We start from the raw sequence: 12,606 nt of genomic DNA, 5'->3' as shown, positions 1-12,606 counted from the left end.
ATTACTAACAGTCCCCGCCCCCCACTTTTTAAAAAAAAAAAAAACTGCAAGGACATTCCTGTACGAGTGCCTCTACTTATCACAGCTATGGCATTATACCACAAGGAAAGGCAGTCTTTCATGTAACCTAGCTCCAAGCTTCTAAGGCTCTAGATTCTGATTCAGCACATTAGTTAAGCTCGTACCTAATTTTAACCACGTGAGTAGTCCCACTGACTTCAACTCTGGACACAATAGCTAAAGCTATTTTCTAATAGGCATTTTGGATATGAGACTTTGTGGTGCATGACCAACTTCCAACGATACATGACTGAACCCTCAAACTAAACAGGAATATCTCTATATCAATCCATAAAAGGGTGAGGAAAGGAGGGGAATTAATCTTTAGATTTTTAAAGATGATGTACAAACCTGTATTTTTCATTCCTTCTCTACCCTCTAACCCTTTTCCTCCCCAACACTGAAGCTGCTTTACACTTACCATATTAGTTTAAATGCTTAATTGGGAGCCTTAAATCATTGCCCAATCCAGCTCTTAAGCACCACAACCACCAATATACCAGTATGAAAACACACCGTATAGATGCTGAGATGGAAGGGGAATTAGCACCCAACTCCCATTGAAATGTTATGCAAATTGAGTACCTAACTCCCTTGACTTTTAAATTCTAGCCAGGGTATTATTCATTGCCTCTGTGAAGCAGACTTTTGTGAGCAAATGCCTTATGATAATATTGGAATATATATTACTAGTAGTTACGATACAAGACTTACTTTTCCAACTGATTGTTAATCATTATCCTCAGTGACATGACTGTGTTGGCAACTCTCTCTTGCAGAGAGTCCGAAGTTCTTCTTTCCACTTACAAGGCTAGGTTAGATTTCTTAAGACTATTAGAATAAATTCCAAACAAGTTGCAACATGTGGCTCAGCTCACAATTCAACTGTGTCTACTTGCTTGATTTTTGGTTAGAGTACAACAGGGGTGGGCAAACTTTTTGGCCCGAGGGCCACATCGGGGTTGCAAAACTATATGGAGGGAAGGCTGTGCGTCCCAAACAGCCTGGACCCCGCCCCCTATCTGCCTCCTCCCACTTCCTGCCCCCTGACTGCCCCCCTCAGAATCCCCGCCCCATCCAATGCCCCCTGCTCCTTGTTTCCCGACCGCCCACTCCTGGGACCCCCGCCCCTAACTGCTCCCCCCGGACCCCACCCCCATCCAACCCCCACTTTTCCCTGTCCCCTGACTCCATCCACACCTCCGACTCCTGACAGGCCCCCTGGGGCTCCCACACCTATCCAACCCCCCTTGTTCCCCGTCCCCTGACGGTCCCCACCCAGACCTCCGCCCCACCCAATCTCCGCCCCATGCAACCGCCCCCTGCTCCCTGTCCCCGATTGCCCCCTGGGATTGCCCCCTGGGATTCCCCACTCCCTGACCATGCCAGAGCCGGCCATGCCACTGCGCTGCCCGCCAGGAGTGGTGGGCCAGAGCACTGGCAGTGCGGCGTGCTGAGACTGCGGGGGAGGGGCCGGGGGCTAGCCTCCCTGGCCAAGAGCTCGGGGGCCGGGCAGAACGTTCCCGTGAGCTGGATGTGGCCCGCGGGCTGTAGTTTGCCCACCTCCGGACTACAATTATAGCTATTAGACTCAACTACTGTGCACCCCCAAGTGGCAATGTAATAATGGTAACTAGGTTTTTACTAAAAAAAGAACAGGAATACTTGTGGCACCTTAGAGACTAACAAATTTATTTGAGCATAAGCTTTTGTGGGCTACAGCCCACTCCATCAGATGCACAGAATGGAACATATAGTAAGAAGATATATATATACACACACATACAGAAAACATGAAAAGGTGGAAGTTGCCACACCAACTCTAAGAGGCCAATTAATTAAGATGAGCTATTATTAGCAAAAGAAAAACACCTTTTGTAGTGATAATCAAGATGGCCCATTTCAGACAGGTTTTTACTAGTTACATGCATCATTCTACATTTTGGAAAAAAAGAAATATCAATTTGGAAACAATTTTTGGCAATCAAAGTATAACAACTACAGTACTTATGCGAAACAATCTGTTCCACCTTGCGTTTAGTTGTGGCACTCCGAGTACGCTGAAGAAATGCAGCTCTGCATAAGCTTGAAAGCTTGTCTCTCCCACCAACCGAAGCTGGTCCAGCAAAAGATATTGCCTCAGCCATCACGTCTGGCCAATATTAATTTATGGCAGTGAGAATTACATTTCACTTCTCAGGGAATAAATTTATTTTCAAAATGTTCCAATATCCACGGATGTCTCATTAAGCTATTTTAACATAGTAGGTCTTTATTTGAGGATTTAAAACACTCAAGTGTAACATGGAAGAGAATTTAAATTTCCTTTAATTGAAGAGAATTGTACAGCACGTCTACGTACACTCAAATATCCACAAGTCCAACAGGAGAGGGCAGCATTGTGTAACACTTTAACCATTTGGAAAGGATCATGGCTGAACTGCTGGTGACTTGATAAGGATTTTTAGATATTTATGTTTAAAGTAACTGCTGTCATGTGATAAATCCTTGAAGGCCAGCATCCACTATTGTGGGCACAAAAATTGCATTCAGTATACATCATCCACACTTAGCAGTAGCAAAAATCTGTGCATACACTTTATACAGTTTAACCTTATGGCAGATGAGAGTTAGAGAATTTGTGTTTGCAAAATTTCTTTTCAATAAATGGGTTTTGAGGTTGTAAATCCTAAGACTTATACACAGTGGTGCAAGTAGGGCAGTACGGTACACCATACCATTAAGAAATTTATTGCCAGTACACTGTACTGGAAAGACACAGGAGCAGAACGTAGGGCTGCTGGGTGGCCCCACACCGGCAGCTCTTCCGGCGCAGTTGTACCGCCCCTCCAGTCTCACCTCCAGCCCTTCCATACAGCTGCATCTCCTGTCTGTATACCCTCACCAGAGGACAGGGCTGGAGCTGGGGCTGGGGGCGGTAGAGCTGTGCCGGAGAAGCTGCCTGCATGGGGCTGCCCAGTAGTCCCACATGCTGCTCCTGCATCTGCTCCTTTCGGCGCTGCAGTTCCGAAAAGCCCTGTGGTTCAGAAGCCTGTATCCGGCGCAGCGGGAGGACAGAGCCCCCCCAACCCCCTCCCTGGGGAGGAATCACGTGGGGGGGCCACTTGGAGAGTGTCCCTCCCATGATTCACCTATGCTCAGGGTACCGGTAAGAAATAAATTCTACTTGCACCACTGTTTAAACATTAAAAAGCATTTGCACCTACTGAGTGCAGATGCATGTTAGTGCACACTCAGTTTTGCATGCATGCAAGTAGAGGCCTGGCAGATGCTCTTTTGAAAGTTTACCCCAGTTTTTCCATAGAAATAAAATAAAGCACCATCTAAACTCATATTCATAAATGTATGACAAAGAGCCTTACCCAGAGTTACTTGAAGAAGGTGGTGGAAGATCAGGTGTTAGAACATAAAGACTGTTATTTTTTGGTAAGTGTAGAGTTTTTAAAACAGTCTGCGAAAAAAAACAACATTTGTTCAAGAACTGTAGATTATGCAGTTTTTTTTAATCATTTGCCTTTTTAAAAAAATGATTTTTTTTAAATTAAAATATATATATTGAAAATAATTCCTTGATCTGCCATAGTAAAAACTACAAACACTTGTAGGAGAATCCTTTCTAAAACATACAGACAGGCAGACAAAACAGCAGCTCCTTTAGGCTAAGAAGAACAATAAGTGAACAGTGGTACAAACTTATCCCTTATAAAGGTAGCTAAATTGGTTTACAGAAGTCGATTCTTTTCACACCAACCGTGCAAATTAAGGTGGGATGCAAGTCTAGATCATTGGTTTGTATACATAGGAGGTTTAAAATATTGGTGTTGCCGTCTTGGCAATGGAAGATGAACTGGAGGATAATCAGAGATCATGTTTGTGGCACAATGTATGCAATAGCCATCCACTACATATATCCTGCTCAGCATGGTACACGGCACATGTTGCCAATGTTTAAAGCTGCACAGTTTATGTAGCGTTATCTTAAATTTGGGTGGAGAGTGGTGGAAAAACACATGCAGAGTTACAGTTGACTGGGAAAACTGAATTCTGTTATTTCTTAACTGTCCAGTCATTTTGTTTGTTTGGGATTTTTTTTCCATTTTATGTGAGTTGAACATTTCCTGATTAATCAATGTTTGTTTTTAAATTTCAGAGTTCAGTTTTTCCCGATTAAGTTGTTGATACATATTTACAAACAACGGTATAGCCAAGAATTTTGCCTGAAGAGAGAATTCTTTATTTTATTGCTAATTTAATAATGTGAATTTTACAGGTACCAATATCAGACTGTACATGCAAATACTATCAACAGGATAACGGAGGTTGGGGCAAATAATGCATAATTCCACTTGCAACATTTTAAGCAAACGGATTCTTTAATAATGTTACTAGAATCAAAATAACATAGAAATCAAACAGTCCTTGTGTTTGTTATGCTGACTTTCAAGCACTTATTGGTTTCAACATTTAAATCATTTCACTGATGAAACTGTAGGAAACTTACACTATCATCTAGGTCTCCAGTCTTCCAGCCTTTTAACAACATTTTCGATACAGGAATCTGAAGTTCATTTTCTAAAATGTGTTTGATCTCTCCTGTAGAGAAGGCAAAGAAAAAATACCAACAAAATCATGTTCACATTCTTCTATATTTAGGGAAGCAAAATATCAGACCCTGCCTCGCTGCAGTAGAACAACATTATGGCTCCAAGGTCCAACGTTCAACTCCTTTCCTGTTATATTATATCCATTTTCAAAAAGCATTTAATATTTGTGCATCTTTCTCCACTACATACAATACTGTCACATAAACAAAAAAACTATTTCAGCAGCCCAGGTTTCTAGACAAAAACTAAATTAAATAAAATGGGAAAAAACAGTTAGGGAAACTAATTTTCATTTAATGTTGCTAAAGTCCAAAGGGCCATTTCAAATGGAGGGGGGATTGAGGGAGGAAAGGAGAGGATAGTAATACACACATACCCCTCCCACGGCAGTGTGCTTTGATTTCAATATTAAATGACTGAGATTTTCAAAGATGTCTAAAAGATACGGAGGAATTATCCTGTGCCCACTGACTTCAGTGGTGCAGGATCAGGACCTTAGACACACATCTTTCATTTGCAGAGCTTGGTAATTTTTTCACCAAACATTTTTCACCAAAAATGCTGATCCATCAAAACCAAAGCTATTCACAGGAAAGACACAGTTTCAAAAAATTTCTCATTTCAAAAAAAGCTTTGGAAAAAAAGTTTTGAAATTATTCAAAACATCCCATTTTGTCATTTTAAGTGAAAATTTCCAGTTTTTTGTTTCAAAACAAATACTCATTTTCAAATTTAGGCTAATTTTATAATAAAACATTTTTTTAAATCAACATCAAAATGAAACACTTCTGAAATTTTCAAAATAATACATTTTGATAGACCCAAACTGATTTTCTTTTCTCCAGGTCTCTGAAAATTTGAGATTTAGGCCGGGTCACAAATTGGGATGTGAAATTTTTCAAAATCTCCATTTTTTTCCTCAGGACAGGAAAACACATGAGTTGAACCCTAAGAGCTGCTTTGAAAATATTAGCCAATAATTTTATGTTGGAATTAATAATGTTAAAAACCTAAATTCCTAGTCACCAACTTCATTCAGGTACAGTAACAGTTCCAACATAAATTTGAAGGATCAGTTATGTAATGAGGATTTGGCAGTTCAAACACACACTTTTTTAGAAGAATAGGTCTGAAATTTTAAGCATAAACATGTACGACAGATTGCTCTTATTTGCATATTAATAAATAACACTCGTAGTTGACAACAAAAATCAATTGCTTAGGAATTACAGCACAACAACTTGTTCTGAATCTTAATTTTAAAGCATGGTTAGGATGGTTCTTCAAATACAGCCATTTTAAAATTAGTGCAGTTAAGATTAGTTTTCCAAAAGAATTTTAAAAAAAATAAATAAATAAGACTGCTTCCAAGTTCCCCTTTGGCCCTCCCGGTATTTTTCCTCAACTTGCATATTGCAAGCAAAAGCATTCTGTTGACACCACTGTGGGATCCACTTGTGGTTTTAAATAAAAGGATATAATAAGGAAAATAGATGAGGCAAGCATCAAGATGAAGTACTGGCTGATGTAAATCTTCAAAAGAAACATAGTTCTTGCTATCTATAACTGTCTCCCAGACTAAAGATCCACAGCCAGCCATGAACACAGCGAGAGAGAGAGATAATCACCCATAAGAGGAGAGAGATTCAGGGCCACCTGGAAGGACAGGAAGGCAAATATCTGGGGAACATTCCATTAACAACAGCACCAGCAGCCAGCGTTCACTTTAAAAATGCATTAGTCAAAGGTGCGGAAGAACCTATTCTAAGTCTGAGACGGGGAATATGATTGGAGGGGAAAGGAAGTGCATGGGCATAACAATTCTAATACAACTAAATATTAATGCACTTTCCATGAATTTCCACTTTCTCTCCTTTTTAAATAAGCATACTTATGTGCAGCACACCAGGAAGACATATAATGAGTATCTGGAGCTCTGCATGCTGAAATACATGCTGCAGCCGCCAGTGTTTCTGTGTTCTAAAGCCACAGATTAATGCATCTCAGCAGGAAACTAGATTGGCACTGCAGTTTGCAGGTAAGAAATTCCACTGAACAAAGAGGAGCGAAGGAACAAGAGGATATGAAAAGAGGAAGGAAGAATTACTCATTATAAAACATATGATTTATTACAGCTTTTAATTAACAGTTTTTCGCCCATAAAACCAATTGTCCATTGACTTGAAAAGGGTGCCTTAGGTGAGTAAAAATGTCTTCAAAAGTTGACTTCAGTCATTACATCCTCACTGTCAGCCTATCACTTAATCAACCCCTACTTCAAGAATTAACTCTTGACTCCAATTAATATATTACACATAAAGGTACCTAGCGTATGGCTATTTCAGTATATACATGTAAATATAGTATTACTATGTGTGTTGAGGAACCAGATTTAAAATAATTGTTTCTGTTTCAATTTTATGATTACTCCTGAGGGCATTCTGTGCCAAAAAAATAAAAATTCTCCACACTGTATTTTAAAATTATGAAAAATTCTGCTAATTTTATTTGTCAAATAAATGTGGAGGCTCCAGCAAGGCATTGGGGAGCACAGGCCAGTGGCTGTACAGAGGTGGGAGATCACAGTACAGCTCCCCAGCCCAGGACATGGACTCAGCAGTGGACCCAATCCTGACACCGCACAAGGACCGGCCCTGCCCCAGAAGCACCCCAGGGCCCTGTCCCTCTGTGCCAGGCACACCAGGCGTGGGCAGGCAGGCTCAGCATGGCGGGATCCAAGTGTAGAGGAGCTTAGTGTGGGGGGATCCAGATGTGGGTTGAGAAGGTTCTGTGTGGGGCAATCTGGGCGCAAGCAGCTCAGTGGGGGATCTGGGTGTGGGGGGGGGATCTGGATGCACAGGGGCTTGTTGGATGCAACAGTAATGGAACTCTGCAAGGGGATCCAGATTAAGGCGGTTGGGGCTGGAGGGGGTGGGGGAGAGTCTGGGTGTGAGTGGGGAATAGAGCTTAGCATGGGGGTCTGGGTGTGGGGGGCTCAGTAGGGGGTCCAGATGCTGGGGGAGTGGGGCTCAGTGGGGTGGGGATCTGGGTGCGGGTGACTTGTCGGGGTGGTCTAGGTGCAGGGGGAGTGGGAATCATCGGGGAGGTTCTGAGTGTGGGGGGCTGAGGTTCGGTGGGAGGGTCTGAGTATGAGGGGGTCTGGATGCACAGGATGGGCAGATGGGGGAACAGCTCCCTGTACAGGGATCTCTTCCTCCTCCCCCCCGCCTTCAGCTGAGGAACGATGGGTGCGGTAGGGAGGAGGGGGGATTGTAGAGCTTCCTGCAGCTGGGGGAGAAATCTGGGGGTGGGTCTGACCCAGCTCCAGATGCTGTGCAGGGGAAGAGGAAGTCCCATCCTCCCCAGCACAGCCGGGACTAGCAAGTTGAGTCTGACGCAGGGTAGGGGCCACCAGCTGGGTCTTCTCCAGTCCCAACCCCTGCCCCACGGTGATTTACCTCTCTGCCGGCTGCCCTGGGCACCAAAAACATACTGCTGGGGAGGGTCACACGACCACTCTTGTGGCCTCCCTTTGCTTCCCCATCAAAAAGTCATTTTTCTGCAGGAAAGCACAGAAATCTGGAGGGGACAAATTCTGCGCGTGCGCAGTGGCACAGAATTCCTCCAGGAGTAAATTATTATAGATGCATTGCTTTTTGGGTAATGTATTGTTAAAAACTGAGCACATTTTAAATCAATATAAATTTAAAATCTGTCCTTTTACAGAAGCATATTTTCTGAACATAATGCTTGGTCAGTTTTAGAAGATTACATCCACATTCCCTCACAAATATTTAACATGCCATGTACAATCTCAGTGCATTAATCACTAAGCATACAGGTTTACAAGTAAACCAAATTAAATCTTTGCAGACACTAAGAATGTGGGTGTAAAACTTTGGAAAAAAAAAACAGTTGGTGGAGAATCCCAGCTCTTTGCTCCAGGTCGTGAGGAGTTAATGCACTAATTGGATACAGTGATGCAAAATAATGTACATGAAAAATAGGTTATAATATCCAATTGACTCAAACGCTGGCCAAACTAGACAAGGTTGTATTTAATTTATAATGTTTAATTAGTTTCTCTCCCACCCCCCAAGCTATTTATCAGGCAGTGAGTTTACTCTTTCTTGAAGATTTCCCAGATTTTGTTGCTGAGGTTGATTATGTTAACATAATAAGTACAATTTTGATCAGATTTCATTTCTGTGAATCCTTTAGCCAGTTGTTTTAAAGTTTCTAATCTATACCCTAGTTTTTCCACTATATTTCAGTAATAGATCCAAAAGAATAAGGAGCTTTTATTACTAAGTTCAAAATCACACAGTGTGGGATTTACATTCTTCTATTATTTAGCTAACAAACAATAAATCACAAACCTAGAGATGGACATCTTTCACCAGATTAGTCTTGCACCTACAGTATTCAGCTAATTTAGCATCAGAAGATCCAGAAATATTCCCTACCACCCCATACATGCTACTGATTCAGTTTCTCATTTGTGAGAATCAATTTTCTCTTGTGTTGGAATCTTGCTTGACTTGGGGGTTCATATGAGGATTTCTGTAATATTTTAACTCTGTTATCATCCAGTTTACCAATATGTACACATAGATGTGCAGGGCAGAGTGGAATTTTCCCAAGCCCTCTGTGCATGGGCTGAATCACACTATTGTTACAAGACAAGGGTGGATTTAAGATAATCATTCCCTTTGTAGGTGTAGTAAAAGATTAATCTATTTATATGTATGGCAAAAAAGTTAATGTTATATAGAGAACCAAACAATATACTCGCAGGAAAACTAGATATAATACAAAAAAGCCCAAATAACTAACCCTGGGAAACAAATTTCCTTCCTATTGCCGACACTTACACAGCATACATTGGGTGCCTTGCTCTTTCCAACAGTTACTATTTATTCAGTCTTCCTTTAAGGTCTTTTTGATAGTTAAATGTCCCTTCTGTTTGGATCTCTAACCTTCTGGGGTGGTTGTGGCATATTTCCATCTAGTGGAAATTTGATGTAATTGCAATATAAATTCAAGCAAACTGAGAAACAGGCTGGACAGATGTGAAGCCTCACAGAAGTTTTAGCCATGTCTAAATGATATTGAATGGTTGTTTCCAGAAGAGCATTTTTGGAACCCTAGTTTAATAAAATCCACTTTCAGATACTTTACACTCTGTGCTTCATACCGAACACTGCACTTTGGTGATGATCTATTGAGATGATGGCGATAACTGAGAAAGATGGAAAGCTCCAGTATACAACTATTCATGCGTTTTAACAAGAATGCAGCTAATCATTACACAAAAAATATGATGTAAATGGAATCTTTCTATTTCTGTGAGGTTAACAATGGATTGCATATAGCTAGAGCCAGAAAAATGAAATAATTGACATTAAATTTTAGGAGTCTCTCCATGAAGAATTTCCTCTAACTTATCAGGTTAGAAAGGTGCAGCTGAAGAAATGAACAGTCCTAAATTCTTGTTTCACAACAAATAGAAATGTGGTATCAAAACAATGCAAATTTAGAGAACAATTGCAAATTGTTGATGAATCCACTATCTCACATTAAGGAAATCAGCGATCAGAATCTGATACAATTGAATCAAACATGGACTTTGATCTAATTCTTACAAAAAGGGAGGTTGACCCTAGAACAGGCAATTGAAGGATGTTAGGGCACTACCCTGGGACTCAAGAGACCTTGGTTCAATTCTCTGTTCTGCCAGCATTTTCCTGTGTGACCCTGGGCAAGTCACCAAGTCTCTGTGCCTAAGCTCCCCAGGAGCAAAACGGAAATAGTATTCTCTGCCTGACAGAGGTGCCGTGAGGAGAATTATAGCAAAGACTGAAAGTCATTAAGATATACAGCAATGGAGACCACATGAAGTACCTAACACAGAGTACAGGAGAAATCCAGAGTTTATTCTTCTATGACTAAAATCAATTAATGCTTGGATCTGTAATCATACCCAAGAGCTAACAATCATTTTAACCAGTAAGATGAGGTTTCAGCACATGCAAAATACATTGATAGTGCAAATGCAAACAACAGTGCCGGCTGTAGTCAGACGGCTCCCAGCCTAGGCTTTGCCACTGTCTCTGTCTCTCTTGCCCCTGGTCCCCGGTCCCCGCTGGAACTCCCACTCCTGGGCATTCTCACTCCTCCCTGCAGGAGTTGGGCTCAGTCCCAGGATCCTACCAAATCTAATTATCTCAGCCCAGCTACAGGTCACTCTCAGGGCTGCAGTGTTTGTCTGTCCTAAAAAAAGGGTAGGGAAAAGAAAAGGATGTTAGTGCCTTGGGCTGAGCTCCCCTGGCCATTGGGCTCCCTAGCAGTCTCTAGCAGCCTCTCTTCTTGGGCAAACTTTCCCACCTTGTTCTGTGGCTAGTTTCATCTTTTAAGCTGCTGTTCTCCAGGCACAGAATGCTCTGCAGGTGCATCTAGCTGGCACTGCCTGAATGCAGGGATGCTCATTAGGCTTGCTGTCAGTGGGATGGGGCATGTTCCACCACATACCCACCCTCCACCCCCAAGACCAAAAACGTTTCTTTGTCTGAACATCAATCCAGTCCCAATCTTCTAGGGCAAAAATACTGCATTTGCTTGTGCCTTTCTGGCTCGGTGCTGCACCTAGAATTATAGGATTGAAGTGCGAGATATCAGCACATAATCCAGGGATTTGAGTCCTTCACAAAGTATAGGCGTAAGTAAGGGCACATGGTCTGTGACCAGGGAGAAGGAACAAACCTGAGTGTAATACCTGAAGGAGTCCACAGCCCACTTTATTCTCAGAGCCTCCTTCTCAATAATAGGATATGCTTTCTCCCTGGGGAACAACTTTTTGCTCAATATAGGATGGGGTGCTCTTTACCCTCAAGCTCCTGGGACAACACTGCTCCCAAGCCAACGTTTGCTGCATCTGTATAGAGAACAAGAGTTCTGGGAGAGTTCTGGATTGGCAAGGACAGGTACCCAGCTCAGCTGCGCCTTCAGGGTGCTAAAAGCTTCATCACACTAGTCGTCTTACTGGACCTTTTTTGATGTCTTTGCCCTTCAGCAGATCACTCAGGGTGCCATGATCCATGCATAGTTGGGATGAACCAGCAATAGTATCCCAGAAGGCTCAGGAAGCAGCATATCGGTCTTCTGGTTCATGGAGCAGGGTAGGAGTTTAATGTGTGGACTTTATCCATCAATGGTTTCACAAGGCCTCCGCCTACCTGATCCCCTAAATAAATCACTTCTGTCATGGCCAACTTACACTCGGCAGGCTTACCTGTGAGGCCAGCCTCTTTTAGGGAAGTCAATACTGCTCTCAGATGACTGAGGTGGTCTTCCCACATAGGGCTATAAATTACAGTGTCATCAAGGTAAGCCGCAGCATATTGCTAGGGGGGGCAAAGGATTCAATTCATCAGGCACTGGAAAGTCACTGTAGCCACTGGCAGGCAAAACAGCATGGTTTTAGAGTGGAAATAGCCAAAGGGGATTGAGGACATGGTATTCTCCTGACAGGATGCACACAAGGAGAATCTGCCAATAGCCTTTTGTAAGATCCACTGTGCTGAGGTATTGTGCCAGGCCCAACTGCTCTAGCAACTCATCATGCTCTTGTAGCATAGGGTAAGTGTCAAACTTTGTGATGGAATTGACTTTACGAAAAAGTCAATACAAAACCGGATCATGCTGTCCGCTTTGGGGACCAGGACTAAAGGAGTCCTCCGGGTGCTCTTGGACTCCTCCGTGACCCCCATTCTCCACATCATAGGCACTTCTACTCGGACCATGTTCCGCATCTTCTTGGGCAAGGGCTGAGGATTTTCTCTAACTAGTTGCCCTGGTGTGGTCTTCAGATAATATTATATGGCGTATGTTCTCCCCAGGCTTGTGGAGAATACCGTACTGA

The 12,606-nt window shown here is 42.4% G+C and overlaps 1 protein-coding gene across 4 annotated transcripts in view; it reads right to left on the bottom strand.

Moving 5' to 3' along the window:
* The window catches only part of FAF1 (Fas associated factor 1), a 302,183-nt gene that overhangs the window by 201,853 nt on the left and 87,724 nt on the right, over positions 1-12,606 (bottom strand). For all 4 annotated transcript variants that reach the window (XM_027824594.3, XM_037907794.2, XM_043552605.1 and 1 more), the window contains 2 exons: positions 4,583-4,674; positions 3,444-3,532 (listed from right to left, as the gene is read on the bottom strand). In XM_027824594.3, the coding sequence (XP_027680395.1) occupies positions 3,444-3,532; positions 4,583-4,674 (181 nt within the window). The remainder of the gene's footprint in view (positions 1-3,443; positions 3,533-4,582; positions 4,675-12,606) is intronic.

Source organism: Chelonia mydas, chromosome 8 (assembly GCF_015237465.2).
Source record: "Chelonia mydas isolate rCheMyd1 chromosome 8, rCheMyd1.pri.v2, whole genome shotgun sequence".
NCBI classification, from domain to species: Eukaryota; Metazoa; Chordata; order Testudines; family Cheloniidae; genus Chelonia; species Chelonia mydas.
The sequence above is the reverse complement of the archived record's forward strand: the minus strand, read 5'-3'. Positions and strand labels throughout refer to the sequence as shown.